This window comes from Vipera berus, assembly GCF_964194415.1.
Source record: "Vipera berus genome assembly, chromosome: 3".
In the NCBI taxonomy this organism is placed as follows: Eukaryota; Metazoa; Chordata; class Lepidosauria; order Squamata; family Viperidae; genus Vipera; species Vipera berus.
In genome coordinates, this window is record NC_138204.1 from 83,667,689 (window position 1) to 83,689,652 (window position 21,964).

The window sequence follows — 21,964 nt, forward strand, 5'->3', positions numbered from 1 at the left end:
GCCCAAGCGGCATTATTACAAAGTCAGCTTATTGCCCCCAACAATCTGGGTCCTCATTTTACCTACCTCGGAAGGATGGAAGGCTGAGTCAACCTTGAGCCTGGTGGGACTCGAACCTGAACTAATTGCAGGCAGCTGGTGTTACTTAAGGAGGCATTAGCCCACTGCTCCACCAAGGCTCTTCTGACGGCCTCAACCATTGTTGTTTGATACTGTTGTAGTTTGTCTTTGATGTTGTCTCTCCATCATTGACCTTTAGCCTAAGCTTCTCTTTAAGGGGGCGATGAGCACCAGTTCTGAACACGCTCCTCCGGCTGGAGCAAAAGCCTACTCTGTGTTGCCCCGGGGCCCTGGTACCTTTCCTGAATACTTCTTCTCGCGGTATGTCCCACTGGCGACCTCTGCAGTTGGTGGCAATGTGGTCTTGCCACATGCCCGGCATGATGCTGTGTGGAACCTGCACTCCGAGCATCTATGTCGGCCTCCACAGCCTGCACATCGAGTGAAAGAAACTGCCTTCTCAAATGGCCGCTGGTTCCTCTCTGGTTGCTTCTGAAGCCGATTGACATCAAGGTCCATGTTAGGGTCTTCTGTTCTTTTGGTGTCCTCGAGGACGGTTTCTGGGCTGGGAGTGTTCTTGGAGGGCCATAAGGCCTTGACGGCTCCTCCAGTGGCTTCTTCAGCCATCACCTCCTTCAGGGTGTCTTGGAATGTGAGAGTCTCTTTTGCAAATAACTTCTGCTGGAGATCTCGGTTCCTCAACCCCCAAACCAATCGGTGTCTCAGTCTTTCTTCAAGATCTGCAAAGTTGCAAAGCCGGGATGCCTGTCGTAGAGTGGCTATGAACTCGGCGGCAGACTCTCCTGGCTGCTGTTCCCGCTGCTCGAACACATGCCATTTGTCTGGAATGGTATAGAGCAGGGGTGAGGAATTATGGGAGTTGAAGTCCACAAGTCTTAAAGTTGCCAAGGTTGAGGACCCCTGACCTAATATGCAAAGAGTTAACACACAAAAAAATGTATTGCTGCCAACTGAACAAATTAGACTTCCACTGATGTCTATTTAAAAGTTAATCTCTGGTTCTTCATATCAATAAATAGGATATTCAGTAAAACTTTAAGTGACAGATATATACGCTATCTCGTGTGCTGGATCACATCATGCAGCAACTAGCATAAGTTAAGTCTTTCTCGCGTGGTAAATGTGAACACATTTCATTAAAACATTTTGTAATTTTAACGATACATGATGCACAATCATTGATCTGAAAAAGTAAAACTCTCAGCAAAACTTACAAAGAATAAGTTTTGAATTTTCTTTCTTCAGACAAAGTGGACTCCCAAAAAAGAATGCACAATCAGCTGAATAAATGAAAATATCATGTTACAAATGGTGGTATTAATCCAACTACCTTTCTCATCTGCGTGGTTTCCTTACAAATTCTGTTCCTAAATTTTTATGTACAATTTTTTTTACAGATAACACTTTTTAAATATTTCTTGCTCAAAGGAGATGATAACATTTCAATATGATAATGATAAGCATGTACAAATTTTGGTCTTGGTATTTATTACATTTGGAATTATGTTTCATCCATTATTGCTTTTCTAGCCCAAACTGAATGTAGAAGTGGTCAGTTAAATGTTCCATGTTCCTATTTAGTGATTCAGTTTCTTTGAAATGACAAACCACTTTACCACTTCCTCCTTTGGACCATGCCAATTCTGTGGAAAAAGGTAGAAAATAAAATTCTCAGCTTCTAGCGAAATTATAGCATAAAGTATAGCCTTCCCCATAACAGCATCAACATCTTTCAAGTGTTGTTGCTTGTTATTATGAATACTAAAAGCTCTAGTCCACATGACTTTATAAAACTGAGTCTGCTTCTTATGGGAGCTTCGGAGCATTTATGGAAATGCACTGTTCATTTCCATAGATCATCTCAAAGCTGCTGCATCTCTCTATTCAATCAAAATGTACCCATTTTTTTTGAAAGTAAGATGTACTAGATATGTAAACATAGAATTGATCGTTCATTTTTAAGTTTTTAAAGTTGCCCCCAGACACATTAACATAGGGAATATTGTAAGGCGAGCTCCCCAACCTTTCCGGCTTGGCGGCCCAGGAGGAGCAGGGAAATGTGTGCACACGGGGCCTGCACCACATGCGCAAATGGGCGTGCACATGGCAGTGGTGCAAATGGGTGTGTGCATGCACAAGCAGGCTGCACGCACCCATGGCCATTGCATAAACGGGCCGCTGGTGTCCGTGTGATGGTGGCAGTGCTAGCGCACCCACGCATGTGCAAATGGGGCCGCTAGTGGTTGCACAACAGCGCTACTGCGAGTGGAAGGGGCTCACCAGTTAGTCCCACGGCTTGGCAGTCAACACGCCACAGTCCGGTACCGGGTTGGGGACCCCTGTTGGGTATTCTATTACTCTGTTAATGTAAATGCACTTCTGTGGAAACGGGTTAATTTAATTAAACGAGCAGCAACCATTTCAAACTTTATTTACGTATTTGTTAGACTTATATCCCACCTTTTTTTTCTAGGGTTCCTGCCTTAGCATTCCTCTCATAAAAATAACCTTGTGTTGGGCTGAGAGATCATGACTGGTCTGGAGTTAGTACGTTTCCATGGCTGAAGACTTCAAGCTGCTAAGAACTGCATATGGCAAGATTAATACTCTAGTATGGTTTGATTTTGCTTTGTAGAAAGCCAATAGGGCTTGTTTATCTGTTAGATCAGGGGTGTCAAACTCAATTTCATTGAGGGCTGCATCAGCATTGCGGTTGCCCTCAAGGGGCCGGGTGGGTATGGCCAGGGTGGGCATGGCCTACTGAGTGGGTGTGGCTAAAGTGCATATGGCCTACTGGGTGGGCGTGGCCAGCTCTACGTCATTCGCATCAAGGGTGCCTATGGGGGCCCGAGCAGGAGTGGGACAGATCTGAGGGTCTCTGGCAGAAGGACGGTCTCTGGGCCAGGGCCAAGGCAGTGGGGGCCGTTCCCTCACTGTTTCCAGGATGGCTTCGCGGGCCACATGAAACCACTTCGCGGGCCGGATCCGGCCCCCGGGCCTTGTGTTTGACATGTCTGTGTTAGATGTTAAAGGGCTTTGTGGTGCTTTATTGCTGAGATTCAAGAGAAAGTATAAAGAAGTCAACTTTAGAACATTGAATGAAGCTGTTTTCAAGGACTGTCTTATGACTGTGGAATCACAAGAGTGAAGTGGGATGATTTATGATTCACTGGACTCCATTATAAAGCATGTAACAGTTCCTGAAATTAAGCAGGGTTTGGACCATGCCTGGATGAATGACTCCTGAACATAACACATCAAATTGCATGAAAGAAATATCAGATATGTATGTGATTGCATGCAATTGTGAACATTTCAGGTGAGATATGTCTGCTTCAGAGCAAAAGCAGGAGCTGGAAGATAATAAAGAGTAATGAGACTAATGGTGAGGGGCTAGCCGTTAGGACATAGCTCTGGATTCTTAGCAAAATCATCTGCTATCCAACAGTTATGTAACACTGGACAATTCGGTCAGAGAATGTCGTCTGGTGGTCCCCAGGGGGAGGTCCTTCTCTGTGGGCGCGCCGGATTTGTGGAACCGTTTACCGGTTGAGCTCCGGACGGCGCCCGACCTTTGCTCCTTCCGATGCGATCTGAAGACCTACTTGTTTGAACAAGCCGGCCTGGCCTGATGGGTGATGGGTTTTGCTTTTATTATCGTTTTATGTATTTTAATGTATTGTTATATTGGGCTTTTTGTTTAATCTCTTTTTAATTTTTGTATTCTTGTATTTTAGTATGTATTGCCCTGTTCACCGCCCTGAGTCCTTCGGGAGAAGGGCGGTATACAAATAAAATTAATAATAATAATAATTCTTAAAGTAGGGATATTATTGTCAAGGCTGCAAAAGTGTTTTGAGTCCTATATTGGTGAGTAGCATGCCTTCAAGCACCTAAATCAACATTTTCCAACTTCGGCAAAAGTGTTTTGAGTCCTATATTGGTGAGTAGCATGCCTTCAAGCACCTAAATCAACATTTTCCAACTTCGGCAATTTTAAGATGTATGGACTACAACTCCCAGAATTCCCCAGCCATGAAGTTGAAGTCTACACATCATAAAGTTGTCAAAGTTGGGAAGTCCTGACCTAAATAGAATAGTGTTTCAATCTGGATATTATAATGTCTTACAGATCCTTATTAATATCTCTGTTCCTCAAGTTCTGGACTAAATCTCCAGCATATCTTTGCTTGCCAATTTTCCTATAAGCCCCTGAGCTGGTATCCTGAATTTGGTTTATTTGGTTGTTGTTTGACTAGCTTATGAAATAAGCAATTAGGGTGCCTATGGATCTTTAAGGTCCTTTAGAGCAGGGTTTTTCAACCTTTTCACCCATTGTACCACTTTTAGGATATGGCAACATCCAAATACCAACAGTCACCTAACAAGGTGTCGAAAACATGATCACACACCCCTCCCCCAAAAGGGAAAAAAGTGATGAAGTACAGGTAGTCCTTGACTTACAACAGTTCGCTTAGTGACTGTTCTAAGTTACAATGGCACTGAAAAAAGTGCCCCCCAAACCACAGCCAAGCAAGACACTTGCCTGCCTGGCGGCGCTCTTCCTTCTGTCCGAGGTTTTCATTGTTGTGAGCATTTCTGTTGAGGATTGTCAGTGGGGGTGGGGTGGGGGATGTTTGGTTTTTATTCCCCCCGTCTGCTGGGGGGTTGTAGCAGGTTTTGGTCACTTCACATGGCCCTGGGACACTGTGACCGGCATAAATATGAATCAGTTGCCAAGCATCTGAATGTAAATCACAAGACCCTGGAGATGCTGCAACATTCCAGCTGATCGGCACTTCTTCTAGGCTCAGAAGTGCCAGGATCAGCATTGAGCTCCAGCTGGAGCCTGGCACTGATCCTGGTGCTTCCGCTGAGCCCTGACAGCCCCGAAGAAGCGCTGATCCTGGTGCTTTCGCTCAGCCCTGACAGCCCTGCAGCTCCAGCCCTCTCTCTCTCTCTCTCTCTCTCTCTCTCTCTCTCTCTCTCTCTCTCTCTCTCTCTCTGGCTTGTGCGGTGCTGCCACCAGTTCAGCTCATTCCCCTCCCCCGCTACCACTTTTCTAGAATGGTCGCATACCCCCTGCCAGGTGCCAATGTACCACAGATGGTACCCGTACCACTGGTTGAAAAGCCCTGCTTTAGAGTAAACCTTTATCAATTAGAGGGAGCTGCATCAATTAAAAAAGAATAAGACCAATTCAGATTTGTCCATATCTATATGTTCCAAAGAGGTACATGCTCAAATGGCATTAATATTATCTCCATCAGATACTTCTATCTTAATAGTTTCTTATTTCTACTCTATCCACTCACAAGTTCCTGATATCTATAAACTGAATCCTCCCTTGTCTGCATTGGTCTAAATAATTTCTGACAGGTCTGACATTAAAAATAAGATAAAACACAGAATCTGTGTTACCACACAACCGACATCTTTCACTATTTTAATTTTCTAATCTCAAAGGCTCAGGCACAGGATGTGTGGAGAATATTTCTGTACTGTCCTTCACACTTAAATTCACATTTTCTATGCTTTAATGAGCTACTTTCAAACAGGAACATTAATTTTCAGAAAGGGAGGTACATGATCCTCATAGACTAATCGTCTCACATCTTCCTGGACGAATCAGCCAGCAGAATAAGATTCAGAAGCTGCTTTACATATGCTGCCAAATTGATTAGGTATTAGTCATTCATGAAGTTTCAGTTTGACAAATAACTAGAATTTAGGTCTTTTCCCATTAATTGTTCATCCTCTGAGAATACTGTATTACTACTATCCTGCCTGCTGCTCACAGTTCTTTGGGAATTGGGTGGGCTAGAAACATGGGAAATAAACAAATTGGAAATTGGAAATAAAAAATTGGAAATAAAATTAAAAAAAATACACTACCCTTTCATAAATTATGTGTGATTCCTACTCATGAAATAAACTGTAATAAAAACCATTAAAACGTATACAAACAGTACGATGATCAGTCATCAGCACACTGCACTACACAATAACATCATGGGGATTTATTGTGTTTTGTATTGGGGGTTTATTTCTCTAAGCTGCCTGGAATCAGTGTGAGTTTGGCAGCCATATACATTTTTTTAATAAATAAAAAATAAATCATTACTATCATTTAAAACTCCATTAGCCCAAACCTTGGAAAAATTCTTTTTGGTCTGATACAGTGGTGTTTTTTTTTATCTCTAGTCCAAAAAGGACATTAAATCTGTAAGTATCAAGGCAAAATACTAATACTGTGCAAAAGGTCAAGAGATTCCGTTTCTTTGGGAAAATCATGTTGGCTCTAAGTATTAATTCCAGAGTGAGTCTCCCTGTGGCAGATGGCATTCACTGCTTATAAGTGCATGCCCCTTATCTGTTATTTCCCTGATCTGTTTTATACCACTCATTTGTACCAAATCTGTTCCTTCCCCACTTCTATTTTACATTTTAAAAAAAGAATAATAAAACCAAGAAACAGTAATATTTCTAAGAACTGCATTTTGACAGATCATCGACAACATGGTGCTGGTGATGACCTATAAAGCCCTAAATGGCTTGGGGCCGGATTATCTGAGGGAACACCTGCTGCCGGCATCAACTCCCCATCGTCCTGTGCGCTTCCACAGGGAGGGCCTTCTTAGGGTACCGCCGGTGAAGGATTGCCGGCGGGTGACTCCCAGAGGGAGGGCCTTCTCTGTGGGTGCGCCTGCCCTTTGGAACCAACTTCCTATGGAACTCAGGACTGCCTCCGACCTCTGCTCATTTCACCGGGACCTAAAAACTTGGCTCTTTGAGCTGTCTGGCCTAGACTGAGGGGTTTTTAACTGGGTCTTAAAGTTTTAATTTTTAACTTTTGGGCTTTAAATTTAATTAATTGTTTTAAATTTATTTTAACTTTTGCATTGTATGGTTTTAATTGCCCTGTAAACTGCCCTGAGTCCTATGGGAATAGGGCGGTATATAAGTCAAATAAATAAATAAATAAATAAATAAATAAATAAATAAATAAATAAATAAATAAATAAATAAATAAACATGCTTCCAAAATTGTGAAAGCATTCATCAACCTAAAAAAGCTGCTGTAGTTGATTCTTGGTTCTTATATTGAAGAATTCTTCAAGACAGAGACTAAGAACCACTTACAGCAGCTTTTTAGGTTGGCGAGTGCATTTGGCATTTTAAAAGCCTGTTGTGGGTGATCTCACAAAATGCAGTTCTTATAAATAGATGATGCAGGGGATGGTTTGGTTTCCAGGTTCCCATTTATTTATGTATCTTTAATTTTAAATATGTGAAAAAGGATATATATATATATATATATATATATATATATATATATATATATATATATATATATATATATATATATTTGTTGTTGTTGTTAGCTGCAAAGTCGCGTCCGACCCATCGCGACCCTATGGACAACATTCCTCCAGGCCTTCCTGTCTTCTACCATCTTCTGTAGTCCATTTAAGCTCACGCCTACTGCTTCAGTGACTCCATCCAGCCACCTCATTCTCTGTCGTCCCCTTCTTCTATTGCCCTCGATCTTTCCCAGCATTAGGCTCTTCTCCAGTGAGTCCTTCCTTCTCATTAGGTGGCCAAAGTATTTGAGTTTTAGCTTCAGGATCTGGCCTTCTAAAGAGCAGTCAGGATTGATCTCCTCTAGGACTGACCGGTTTGATCGCCTTGCAGTCCAAGGGACTCGCAGGAGTCTTCTCCAGCACCATAGTTCAAAGGCCTCAATTCTTTGGCGCTCAGCCTTTCTTATGGTCCAACTTTCACTGCCATACATTGCAACTGGGAAGACCATAGCCTTGACTATACGCACTTTTGTTGACAGGGTGATGTCTCTGCTTTTTAGTGTGCTGTCTAGATTTGCCATGGCTTTCCTCCCCAGGAGCAAGCGTCTTTTAATTTCTTGGCTACAGTCCCCATCTGCAGTGATCTTGGAGCCCAGGAAAATAAAATATGTCACTACTTCCATTTCTTCCCCATCTATTTGCCAGGAATTGAGAGGGCCAGATGCCATGATCTTGGTTTTCTTAATGTTAAGTTTCAACCCAAGTTTTGCACTCTCCTTCTTCACCCGCAACAAGAGGCTCTTTAGTTCTTCTTCACTTTCTGCCATTAGAGTGGTATCATCTGCGTATCTTAGGTTGTTGATATTTCTTCCGGCAATCTTAATTCCAACTTTTGATTCATCTAGCCCTGCCTTTCTCATGATGTGCTCTGCATATAAGTTAAATAGGCAGGGCGACAGTATACAGCCTTGCCGGACTCCTTTCCCAATTTTGAACCAATCAGTGGTTCCGTGTCCAGTTCTCACTGTTGCTTCTTGACCCGTATATAGATTTCTCAAGAGACAAATAAGATGGTCTGGTACTCCCATCTCTTTAAGAACTTGCCACAGTTTGTTATGATCCACACAATCAAAGGCTTTAGCATAGTCAATGAAGCAGAAGTAGATGTTTTTCTGGAACTCCCTAGCTTTCTCCATGATCCAGCGTATGTTGGCAATTTGATCTCTAGTTCCTCTGCCTCTTCGAAATCCTGCCTGTACTTCTGGTAGTTCTCGATCCACATACTGCTGAAGTCTAGCTTGTAGGATTTTAAGCATGACTTTACTAGCATGAGAAATGAGTGCAATGGTGCGATAGTTTGAACATTCTTTGGCACTGCCTTTCTTTGGAATTGGAATGTAAACTGATCTTTTCCAATCCTGTGGCCACTGTTGAGTTTTCCAAATTTGCTGGCAAATTGAGTGTAGCACTTTTACTGCACTGTCTTTTAAGATTTTGAATAGCTCAGCTGGAATACTGTCACCTCCACTAGCTTTGTTGTTGCTCAGCTTTTCTAAGGCCCACTTCACTTCACATTCTAGAATGTCTGGCTCGAGGTCAGTGACCACCTCATTGTGATTATCAGGGACGTTAAGCCCATTCTTGTATAGTTCTTCTGTGTAATTTTGCCACCTCTTCTTAATCTCTTCTGCCTCTGTTAGGTCCCTGCCATTTTGGTCCTTTATCATGCCCATTTTTGCATTAAACGTTCCCTTCATCTCTCCAATTTTCTTGAAAAGATCTCTGGTCCTCCCTATTCTATTGTTTTCTTCTATTTCTTTGCACTGTTCATTTAAGAAGGCATTCTTATCTCTTCTAGCTATTCTCTGGAATTCTGCATTCAATTGGGCGTATCTATGTTTTTCTCCCTTGCCTTTTGCTTCCCTCCTTTCCTCAGCTATTTGCAAAGCTTCCTCAGACAGCCATTTTGCTTTCTTGAATTTCTTTTTCTTTGGGATGGTTTTGGTTGCTACCTTTTGTACAATGTCGCGAACCTCTGTCCATAGTTCTTCAGGCACTCTGTCTATCAGATCTAATTCCTTAAATCCATTTGTCACCTCTACTGTATATTCAACAGGGATATGATTTAATTCATACCTGAGTGGCCTAGTGCTTTTCCCTACTTTCTTCAGTTTAAGCCTAAACTTTGCAAGGAGAAGCTCATGGTCTGAGCCACAGTCAGCTCCTGGTCTTGTTTTTACTGACTTTATAGAGCTTCTCCATCTTTGGCTGCAGAGCATATAGTCAATCTGATTTCTGTGTTGACCGTCTGGTGATGTCCATGTGTAGAGCCGTCTCTTGGGTTGTTGGAAAAGAGTGTTTGCTATGACCATCGTATTCTCTTGACAAAATTCTATCAGCCTGTGCCCTGCTTCATTTTGTACTCCAAGGCCAAACTTGCCTGTTATTCCAGTTATCTTTTGGCTTCCTACTTTAGCATTCCAATCCCCCATGATGATAAGGACATCGTTTTTTGGTGTTAGTTCTATAAGGTGCTGTAGGGCTTCGTAGAACCGGTCAATTTCATCCTCTTCAGCACTAGTGGTTGGGGCATAAACTTGGACTACTGTGATATTGAATGGTTTGCCTTGGATTCGAACTGAGATCATTCTGTCATTTTGAGGATTGTATCCCAGTATTGCTTTTCCTACTCTTTTATTGACTATGAAGGCTACTCCATTTCTTCTGAGGGATTCTTGTCCGCAGTAGTATACCTGATGGTCATCTGAATTAAATTCACCCATTCCTGTCCATTTTAGTTCGCTGATACCTAAGATGTCGATGTTCAGTCTTGTCATCTCTTGTTTGACCACGTCCAGCTTTCCTTGATTCATGGATCTTACATTCCAGGTTCCTATGGAGAAAAAATCTTTACAGCATCGGACTTTCCTTTCACCACCAGACACATCCACAGCTGAGCGTCCTTTCGGCTTTGGCCCAGTCGCTTCATTCTTTCTGGCGCTACTAGTACTAGCCCTCTGCTCTTCCCCAGTAGCATATTGGACGCCTTCCGACCTGAGGGGCTCATCTTCCAGCGTCATATCGTTTTGCCTTTTGGTACTGTCCATAGGGTTTTCATGGCAAAGATACTGGAGTGGGTTGCCATTTCCTTCTCCAGTGGATCACGTTTTGTCAGAACTCTCGGCTATGACCTGTCCGTCTTGGGTGGCCCTGCACGGCATAGCTCATAGCTTCATTGAATTACGCAAGCCCCTTCGCCACGACAAGGCAGTAATCCATGAAGGGGAGATATATATATATATATATATATATATATATATATATATATATATATATATATATATATATATATATATATGGGATGCGGTGGCTCAGTGGGTTAGGACGCTGAGTTTGTCGATCAGAAGGTTGGCAGTTTGGCGGGTCAAATCCTGAGTGCCGCGTAACAGAGTGAGCGCCTGTTACTCGTCCCAGGTTCTGCCAACCTAACAGTTTGAAAGCACCTAAAAATGCAAGTAGAAAAATAGGGACCACTACGGTGGGAAGGTAACAGCGTTCCGTGCGCCTTTGGCATCTAGTCATGCTGGCCACATGACCACGGAGACGTCCTTGGACAAACGCTGGCTCTTCGGCTTTGAAACGGAGATGAGCACCGGCCCCTAGAGTTGGAAACGACTAGCAGACATGTGCGGAGGAACCTTTACCTTTACCTTATATATATCTAGTGTTTTTTTGAACACCTTGCCGGCCCAAATATGGGCCAAATCTTTTAACCTTTAATTCTTTGTTAGCAATCCATATATATATAGGGGGTGTGTTCTGTGGGTGGAGGTGTGCTCTGATTGGGTGGGGGGTTAGCTGTGTTCTGATTGGGTGGGGGTGTGTTTTGAATGGGGGCTGTTTTCTGATTGGGTGGGGGGGTGTTTTGAGTGGATGGGCTGGTCTCAGCTGCCAGCCTTAGACCTGAACTGGTGAGTTGTACTGCTTTTGTTCGGCTCCGTGTTTGTGGTGGTGCCATGTTTTTATAGTGGGTGTCAGTTTGCTTATTGTGTGGTTTGGAGAGGTTTAAAGTGGCTGATGTTGCAGCTGTAGTTAGGTTTCTGTTTTGTGGTTGTGTGTCATTATCGTTGTGGGTTCGGATTTGCTTTTTGAATGGTTGTGTGGTGGTGATGTCATGTGATGTTATAAGACAAGATACAGAAGGATGAAAGAAACAATGTCATCTACAAAATCAACTGTTGCAACCAATTCTATGTGGGACAAACATCACGTCAGTTAAAAACCAGGATCCACGAACACCGGCTGGCAGTCAAATGCCACGATCCCAAATCTTTAATCTCTATCCACACCGACATCAAACAACACCAGTTCGATTGGGCAACACTAAAATCATCGGCCACACTACCACACACCACGCTCATGAGTTCATCAAAGCAATTCCATCAACAGACACATCAGCCTACAACCAGCCTACGAACCCTTCAGAATCCAAATCAACTGCACAGCCAACCAGAGACAGCAACGACTGTCAACCAACACACCCAAGCCCCCTCTCTCCCACCAGCAGTTCACGAACCTTCACCCTCATCCTACACCTGAGCTACAGATATTCGCCACTATTGCAAATGCTGTAGATCCTTTAGCTACAATATCACTCTTGAGATCCTTATTTTCTTCAAACTGTAAGAACCATTGTTTTGTTTTGACTGACAAATTGTCAGGTCTTTCTCCTATTGTTCAAGCCCATTTCAATAAGGCAGTCTTAAATCAAGAAGAAGAAAAAAAACACCAGGGGATGTCTATGTGTGTGTGTGATAGAATAAAATTTCAGACTTAAACATAAACCCATCTTTTCCCTTCTGACCTACCTCCATAATGCTCCTCAATGGCAAGGTAAATATACTTTATTTTATATTATAACTTCAGGTACTCTTGGGTTACACTCCAGCTGACACTGAGGAAATATACTACTGCTGAGTTCTGAACTAGCTAAGTCCTGGACGCTGTTCTCTCTTTTGCTGAGCCTTTCCTCTCTGATACCCTGCTCCAGAGTAAACCATCACTTGAGAAGATATCAGGCACATAATAAGAATTTTACAGTCAATGAAGTAAACAAATATGTTGTTGGAACAAGTCTTAATAGCATTTGAAAATCCCTGAGAATCTTATTTCAGTGAAAGGGCCTCACAATTGTTTAACCTGAGAGAACCTATAACCTATAACTTGAAAAGCATTTTTCAATGCTTCTGGTACCTAGACAAGAACAAAAGAAGACCTATAATGGATCCAACTAAAGGCATATTTAATCCAGCTTTCTCATTCTTTGGAGCTAAATGGGATGTCTATGGGAAGGAAAGCCACCTGCCTGAAGTTCCCAAACAGCTGGTATTTCTTCAATACTTTCTTCATTGGTGGCTATTGATAGGCTCCCCCCACATTTTCCTGCTTGCTAGGTTCCCCAAATCTTGTTGATTGCAAGAGTCTAAGATCATTTCATCACTTGTGACCTCTAGTGTCATCTACACTCATCTAGCCATCATTCCATTGTTATAAACATGCTGAAGACAGATTTATATTAGTTTCATGATGCGTGGACGATGCCATATGATGCTAAGTCATAACTAAGGAAGTTACATGCCTATAGCTCTAGACTTTCCATACTGTCCTCCCTCCAAGTCTTAAAAGTTGGAGGAAATGTCAGAAATCATCTGTCGTTAAGGTAGAATTTGCTAAAGGATTTTGGACAGATCACCACCCAGCCTTTGTGTGCAGATGTCCAGTGAAGAGAACCTCTCTCTCTCTTTGTCTCTTTCTTCTGAAGGCCAGCCCTGATGCTACCCTGAGGTAGTCCTTTAACTGGCAGGTGCTGGAAGGCTACGTTTCATGCTACTGCATCTTTGAAACAGCCTTCAGATGAACTGTTTTGTTGCTATGGAATGGGAGAACAAAATGGCAGCCTTTTATGCTTTGCCTCAGGCAATTAAATATCTTGGGCTTCATATCCTTAGGCTAATATTCTAACTGTAAAGTTTCCCAGGCAGGGTTAATATAGCATTGGTTACATAATTCTGGTAACTTTCTGGTTGGATTACTGCAATGCATTCTACCAGCTTTGAAGGTGACTCAAAAACTTTGTACAAAGCAGAGCTGCTGGGTTATTAAGAGGGACCGGCTGCTCTGATCTCTGGGGTACCAGTCCTTTGTCAGCTACGCTGGTTGCCAGTTTTGTGCTCTCATTCATCAGTTTGGAAATGTGAAGCCTTGAATGTTTCAGAGCCAGGCTATCATGGGAAACATCTCATCTCATATTCTCTTGCCCAGGTATTCCGTTTATTCTTGATGATCATTTTCCAGATACTCCGTACCACATAATGTTAAGGATGGAGGCTTCTAAATTCTGGGGCTCTGCTGGTAGAATGGCCTTCCTGAGGAGGGAGGCAGACTGGCCCCCACAGGGAGATTTTTTTTCAGTGCCAAGCAAAGACTTTATTCTTCCATCATATTGAAAGGTTTTAATGGCTACAGTGCAGTGGGATAGTAGCTTTTACAATATGTCTTTTACTCTCATCTTTCCTCTATTCAGACTACTTAATTAATCTACCCAGAGAACTGAGCCTGTCAGTCATACAGAAAATATAACCTATGAAACAATATGTAAGGACAGCATTCATCTTGGGAACAAAGGAGGCCTTAATGATTCTTCTGAAGCCAAGAAAGCTGGTATAAATATGTTTAGTTTTCAAATGACAGCTAACTCTCTGCTTGCAGCCTCTCAAACAATTCAACTCCCCACTTTTAATGGCATGCGAACAGGGTGTGTTATACTGCTTAAAATGGAATGGAAATCATGTTTTCGTTGCTACTAGAACTGATGCTGTTCAGGATGAAAGCAACTGTCTCAGAAGAACAAGTATGACATCTGGTAAGTAGCACCAAAAATAAATCTTTAACTTCCTCTCATACCTGCCAACTTTACTCTAAGGAAACAAATCTTAGGAACACTGCAAATGCATGTTCACCTACCATTTCAAATCAAGAGCTGACCTATTTTTTACTTGCCACCTTGTTCTGAGTGCTCTGAGATTACTAGAATTGGTTTAAAAAATAAAAAGGGGGAGCTATTTTATTTAAATAAGATATTTAAAGGAAAACCTTTCCATGGTAAGAAGAATAAAATCCATAAATACTTTCAAAATCACTGTGTAAGAAACGCTTTGCTTCTAGTATGGGAAAAGATAAAAACAAAAATTTATATGAAAATACCAGGATGGATCTCGACAATGGAAGCGTTTGTTCACATAACTATGAGAAACTTGTGACTTATAGGGACATTTTGAATACTGAAGGGAATTACAAACTAAACAAGAGCTGGAAGAACAGGGCATTGAGTTATCATGGTGGCCACACCTACAAATACAAACGACATATGAGAGACATGCCAAAACATATGGTTTTTATAAAGACCAGATAATGTTTGATCAGATACTATTGTCATCAGATGAAAAATTGATTAAGAAACTATAAATTTTTGTTAAAACTAAAGATGGAAGACGAACAAGTCAAAGAAACAAAAATGATAACATAGGCAAAAAACTTTGGGCACAATGTAGAGTTAGAAAAATGGCAAAGTTTGAGGGAAAGAAATTATAAAATAAGGGCAGTTACCTATAAAGAAAATTTTCTATAAATTTTTGATAAAGAAAATTTTATAAAATATTTTATAGATGGCATTTACCACCTGCAAGGTTAGGAAAAATGTTTATGTCTAGCATTTGTTGGAAATGTAGGCAAAAGCCAGACATGTATTACCACCTTTGGTGGATATGCCCCAAAGCAAAAAAAATCTGGTCAAAAATACATATGTGGTTAGAGCAAATTTTAAGAAGATATGTAGATTTTAAGCCGGAACTATTTCTTTTAGGTATAATTTCAGAAATCTAAGATAAAGAAAGTGTATATTTAATACTACATGTATTAACAGCAGTGAGAATTACATTTGCCCAGCATTGGAAAAATGAAGAAACACCAGCTGAAGAAGATATCATAAAGAAAATTTTGGACTGTGTGGAAATGGACAGGCTTACATTGAAAGTGAAAGGGAAAGAAGATATAGAATATTTTCAACCATGGGATACTTTTTACAAATGGCTAGAAAAATGGAGTAGACAGTAGGAATGGAAGATGTAAGTTAAATATGTGGATCCAGACAACATTGTTGTTTATAAAGCACTAAAGATTTGTAATCGTAAAAAATTAATAAAATATCTTTTTTAAAAAAGAGCTAACCTATTTTTTTACTTGCTGCTTGTTCTGAGCGCTCTGAAATTACTAGAATTGGTTTAAAAAATAAAAAAGGGGAGCTATTTTATTTAAATAGGATACTTAAAGGAAAACCTTAGTCATCTTCCTTACAAGATGGGTGTGTAAAACCTAAAGTCTCTATTAACCACAATAACACATGGATGCCCATTATGTCAAAGCACATAGTTGAGAAAAATTAAACCAAAAATAATCTTGGAAGTTTGAAATGGAGCAATTCTCACAAGTGGTTCTAGTGGTAACTGAGTTCTACACTGCAGTTTTGTCATCTTGGTGTCCACAAATTTGTTAGCAACTCCAGAAATTGCTATCCTGTGTAGGCATTGAGAATTCTGGGAGTTATAATTCCAACTCATTTGGACAGCACCAGGTTGAAAAAAACTGCTATGGAGTAGGAAGCACTTAGCCAACCTTGCCTTATCTAGAAAACTAAGCAACTAAGAAAACTGGCTTAGGACTTGGATGAGGGACCATAAGGGAGGTCCAGAAGTGTAGATATGCAACTTCCTCAATTGTAACATTGCATCTTATAGCATCCATCCAGCCATCATTAAAATATATAAATCTGTCCTCAGTATGATTATATGGTGATGGAATGTTAGTTGGATGCCTCCAGATGATGCTGTAAGTCATAAATGGTGAAATAGTCTTAGATTCTTGGAAGAAGCAGTGATAAACTAGTTCAGCTTCACTGCCAAAAGAACCATGTGAATCTGACTGTGTAAGAGTCAAGTTCAACCTGAAATAGACTTTATTCATTTTAGAGCTGGGAAGCATACATGAATTTTTGAGAGAACTGTATGTAACAGACATTTACAAAATGGATGCCAAAGACAAGTTTGCCTAATCATATAACAATAGCAGTAGTCATAAAATAGCTTTTTGTCAGAAGGTAAATGAGTAAGATGGCTTCCTGCTTTCCAATCATTTAAATTAATGTAATATGATGATGATGATGATGATGATGATGATGATGATGATGATGATGATGATGATGATGATATTTAAAAGCCATATTGGATACAGAAACAAGCTGATGACAAAAGACGTACTTATGGACACACTGATGCACATAAATACATTGGTTCCTATGTGTAAACTAGATGCTATATTTAAGTTTCAAAAACAAATACACCACAAAGTAATTTTAAATAACACACATTAGTTGTAATTCCCTCAAATAAAACCTCTTTTGCTCAATTTTACCTGCCATGTTCTCGGATATTATATTTTAATGGTCTCTGATCTCTTTCTTTCCCTGTCTCTTTCCCAGTTGCAATGTATGGCAGTGAAAGTTAGACCATAAGAAAGGCTGAGCGCCAAAGAATTGAGGCCTTTGAACTAAAGAATTGAGGCCTTTGATCTATGGTGCTGGAGAAGACTCCTGCGTGTCCCTTGGACTGCAAGGCGATCAAACTGGTCGGTCCTAGAGGAGATCAACCCTGACTGCTCTTTAGAAGGCCAGATCCTGAATTTGAAACTCAAATACTTTGACCACCTAATGAGAAGGAAGGACTCACTGGAGAAGAGCCTAATGCTGGGAAAGATTGAGGGCAAGAGAAGAAGGGGACGACAGAGAATGAGGTGGATGGATGGAGTCACTGAAGCAGTAGGCATGAGCCTAAATGGACTTCAGAAGATGGTAGAGGACAGGAAGGCCTGGAGGAATGTTGTCCACGGGGTCGCAATGAGTCAGACACGACTTCGCAACTAACAACAACAACATCAGGAAATGCTCAGTGGTTTCCATTTTATTTTAGGCTGCAACCGGATGACTTTTAAATATCTTTGATATCTTTCTCTTCATTAGTACCAGAGAATTGCTCTTGAAAAGAAAGAACTGCCCTCTTAAACTTCCTCTGCAAGGTTATAGAAAAATTCCTGGAGCCTTTCGACACTATAGTTCTAAGATGCGTGACTCCAGTGCTTAACCAGCTAGAAATGAAACTAGCTTAAGAAATCGTTCTCTGGATTTCAAATCTCTTTTAGTTGTGGTGATGACCTGCTGTTCTCTCCAGACTTCACTTAGTGGATTCCTGTTATGTATTGGGCTCAGTTGTAACACCACGTGGTAAGCTGGAGCAGCTAACGGCTCTCCAGCAACTCAGACTCCCCGTCTCCAGTGCTGCTATTGGCTGCCCCTAGGTGGCAATGGGTTGCTTCAAACCCATTGGCTGCCGCCTAGGGGCTAGGCTATAAATTGCTACAGGCTGCAGCCCAATTCTCAGTTCAGATCCTGCAAGCAATAAACCATGAGCTTTGCTGAACTCCCTTGCCTCGTCTCCTTTCCTGTGCAATGAACCCACTACACAACAATTCCCCTGCTTCTTTATTCCTCCTACCAATGCTGAGGAACTTGCTTTCTTTTCCATGGATGGCTCTTTCCAGTGATAGATCTTTGTATGAGCCTGCTTCTCTTGCTTCTTTTTGTATTTAATCCCTTTCCACTTGGTGTCTTCACCAGTGGAGAAGGGAGGGAGGGAAGATGCAACATCACATTTTGTCATTATTGCTTGTATTTAGGTTATATGAGAAATCTTGCTTCCCTGGAATTCTAGCAACATTGGGAAATTAACAACCCCATTACGAACACATGGCCACCACAGGCTTTGCTTTGCTTTACTTTGCGTTTGCAAGGAGATCAAAGCCAAACAGGGGAGGAATAAACAAACATTTTGAATTGGTTGGATTACTCACAATTTGCTTAAATGGTACCAAATACCAGTATAAGGAAAACTATTAATTCATGGTATATGCTTTATAACAGGGATCTTCAAACTTGGCCCTTTTATGACTTGTGGACTTTAACTCCCAGAATTCCTCAGCCAGGCACTGGCTGAGGAATTCTGGGAGTTGAAGTCCACAAGTCATAAAAGGGCCAAGTTTGAAGATCCCTGCTTTATAACAACCGTGAGGAAATTTCTGACCTTCCAAATACTGCTAAATTATAATCCCAGACCCTTTGGTTTGCATAACTAATGATTAAGAATGTAAGGTCTTTTAGTTCAGCAATATTTAGGTTTTCCACCAATTCAATGCAAATTATAACTTCTTGCTTTCAGTGTAATATACTGTATACCGTGTGCAGTGCAATTATAAAAGTTCAAAAGGCCTCTTGAATGAATATACAATGCATTCCATTTTACATTCCCACATTACATTTTCTTGCCAGCAGATGGCACCTTCTTCTTATTATTATAAGGCACTTTCTTTGTGACATTTAAGGTACCACTCCTAGTGACCTTAATTTGAATTTGAATTTTAAAATACATACAGATCTCATTCTTGGCAAAAACTAACTGGATCTAGTTAGGCCATCAAGCCTATAATATTTGCTTTGCCACCACCACCACCATCCCCTGCCCCAAATCTCCAACACAGTAGAGCCTTCCCTAAGTGTCTTAGCTGTATATGCAAAGAATTACTTCTGGAATTTTTTACATGCAAACATGTAGATTTCTGCCCTACCATATAGTAATGCAGTCAACCAATAGGTTTTTTCTAGCAAAAGGTCACAATTCTTCCTTCCTGATGTTCTTTAGCACAATACATATGTATGCTTGTTTTAATTGGCAGCTGGGAGCGCCTTCACACCTTGGATGACCCTTCTGGACTTAAATAGTCTTGGACTCCTGGCATTCCTTGCTCATGCCTCCCAGGAACGAACACACACACACACACACACACACACACACACACACACACAGACATACCCCATAATTGGATTGAGGGAACGTGTAACTATGCCCAGTTCTAAACTCAGCTTGGTTATCTCTAGTTCCTTTCAGATAGAAGTCAGAAGAGAAATATTCTTGACATAATTTTGCATCCGAATTACAAATCAGCGCCAGCATCTGGAGAAACTCTGGTTTGCTGGAGGGTTGCACATTTTGCCAAAGTTATGTATTCCTAGACTACATAGAATAGTGGTTCTCAAACTGATCGCCTTTAATTCTCCAGCTGGCTGGAGAATTCTGGGGGTTAAAGTCCACACATCTTAAAAGTGGCCAGTTTGAGAAACAGTGACCTAGAATACAATGGAAATGTAGGAGTTAATAACTACTAAATAAATGAAAGAAAGCCATCCTCAATAATATAACACCTTGTATTACATGTGACTATATGGGAGATCCAGAGTTACTGATTTCTATAGATGGACATTAAAAAGATTAAAGTGCAGTATTAGAATAGAAATGGCCATATTCTGCTTTCATTCTTTTCCTCTGTATAATCTTTAGATTCATTTTATAGCTGGAGAAAATCATTGTATTCTTCTTAGAAGCATATGATTTTAAAAGTGGGGGGGAGCAGTAACTGCGGTCAAAACAAATCAAATCTTTATTATGATCACAGGCCATCATAAGGAGGATGGGATAGAAGCAATAATTTTTTAAAAGCTAAAAAAAATATAAAAACAAAGGCTAAAAAGCAAAAGAATACATTTGGAAAAAGATATATATAGAGAGAGAGGTTAAAACAACTGCCTAATGTGCAATCAGCCCAGGTTCGAATCTGTGTGGCTGACTGATGAGAACAAATAAGTTTTAAATAGCTATATCAGTCTCCCTTTAATTCTTTGTTAGCAATCCAAAAATTTACGCAAACAAAAGTCTACAAAAAGTCTAAAGGGAGGGATAAAAACATTAAACAGATACAGGGGAGCATAAAAGTTGGCATATAGCTATCCAAAATCTATCACAATGCAAGGTTCTCTTAAATAATAAACTAGATTAAAACTAATTTCAGGCCCAGGTCATCATCCAACAGATTTTGAACACTGCTACATGTAAAAAAAATGTATGTTGTAGCAGGATTAGTATCTGCAAGCAGCAGGGAGCTGTAGAATTATCTATGCACTCTGGATTCACACATTAATGATGAAATGATGCTAATATGAATGTCTCTGTAGTCCAGGCACTGAAGGAGTACATGCTATGTTATTTTCGTGCATCCAGAGTCACAGGAGCAGTGGTGGGATTCAGCCAGTTCACAACATTTTGGCAGAACCGGTAGCTAATTTTTTGTTGCCCAGGCCCAGAATGGACTTCCAGAAGCAGCATCCACACAGAGAATCGGTTATTCACATGTTTGAATGCTACTACTGCAACTGGTTCTCTGTGTGGATGTTGCTTCCAGAAGTCCATTCTGGACCTGGGCAACAAAAAATTAGCTACCGGTTCTGCCAAAGTGGTGCGAACTGGCTGAATCCCACCACTGACCGGTTGTTCATGCATTTGAATTCCACCACTGCACAGGAGCATTGTCTCTCTAGAAAGAGAATTTGTATTGTATTGGCCTTCAAGGACAGCTGAGGGGAGGGCATGACATCATGCCAGTTTAAAGGCCCTTCAGGGTCTTTGAGGTACTTCAAAGGGGGTTAAATAAATCATAGAAGAGGCAGTGCTGGATTCATTGGTGATAAAGGTTGGGACCTGGCTAGGTCCATTTGGCACTCTGTGTCTGCTACATGCTGTTTAATGAGAACTTTGGCCTGATCATAATCCATGCTTACCTGGAGAGAACCCAAGGATGAGATTTGAGTTGCCACTGCCTTTTTCCGTGAAAATCATACCTCAAAGTTAGTGGGATGAGGCCAAGGGGGTAAAAGGAAGGTTTGAGCCAGTAGTTGAGTATAGTTACCCATGTCCTAGCACCCACTTTCATGAGGCCTGTCTCCTCCCTCAGGGTGGAATTTTAGATACAGTTTGGGAACTGGAGGGCTAATCTGAAATGTGAAATGTGGATCAAACAAGTTTTACAGGCAGTTTATGACCAGAATTGAAAGTAGAATCTCCATTGCTCCGTAAAGCAGTTGTTAAGCGAGCTGCACCCAATCTTATGACTTTTTGCCATCATCGTTAAGCAAATCACTGCAGTTTTAAGTGAATCACGTGGTTGTTCATGGAATCTGGCTTTCCCCATTGACTTTGCTTGTCGGAAGCCATCTTGGGAAGGTTGCAGAGGATGATCACATGACCCTGGGACACTGCAACCATCAGAAATACATGCCTGTTGCCAAGTGTCCAAATTTTGGTCACGTGATGGTAGGAATACTGTGATGGTCGCAAATGTGATGACCGATCATAAGTCACATTTTTCTTTTTATTAAGTTTTAATTAATTTTTTAATACAACTCAACAGTGCTTATTCAACCAACATGTTGTCTGAGTTCATCATTCGCTAATACAAATTAAATTCCTAATCCCTAGTTCGTTTCTCCAACCATTGCTAAAATAAGTCCCAAGTTTGAAAATATTCTG

The 21,964-nt window shown here is 41.0% G+C and overlaps 1 protein-coding gene across 1 annotated transcript in view; it reads right to left on the reverse strand.

Moving 5' to 3' along the window:
- Positions 1–327: 327 nt before the first annotated feature.
- The window catches only part of LOC308666614 (putative ATP-dependent DNA helicase HFM1), a gene marked incomplete at both ends in the record, with an annotated part of 121,866 nt that continues 100,229 nt past the window's right edge, over positions 328–21,964 (reverse strand). The window contains one exon of the mRNA XM_081325508.1: positions 328–902. Coding sequence (XP_081181634.1) covers positions 328–902 — 575 coding nt within the window. The remainder of the gene's footprint in view (positions 903–21,964) is intronic.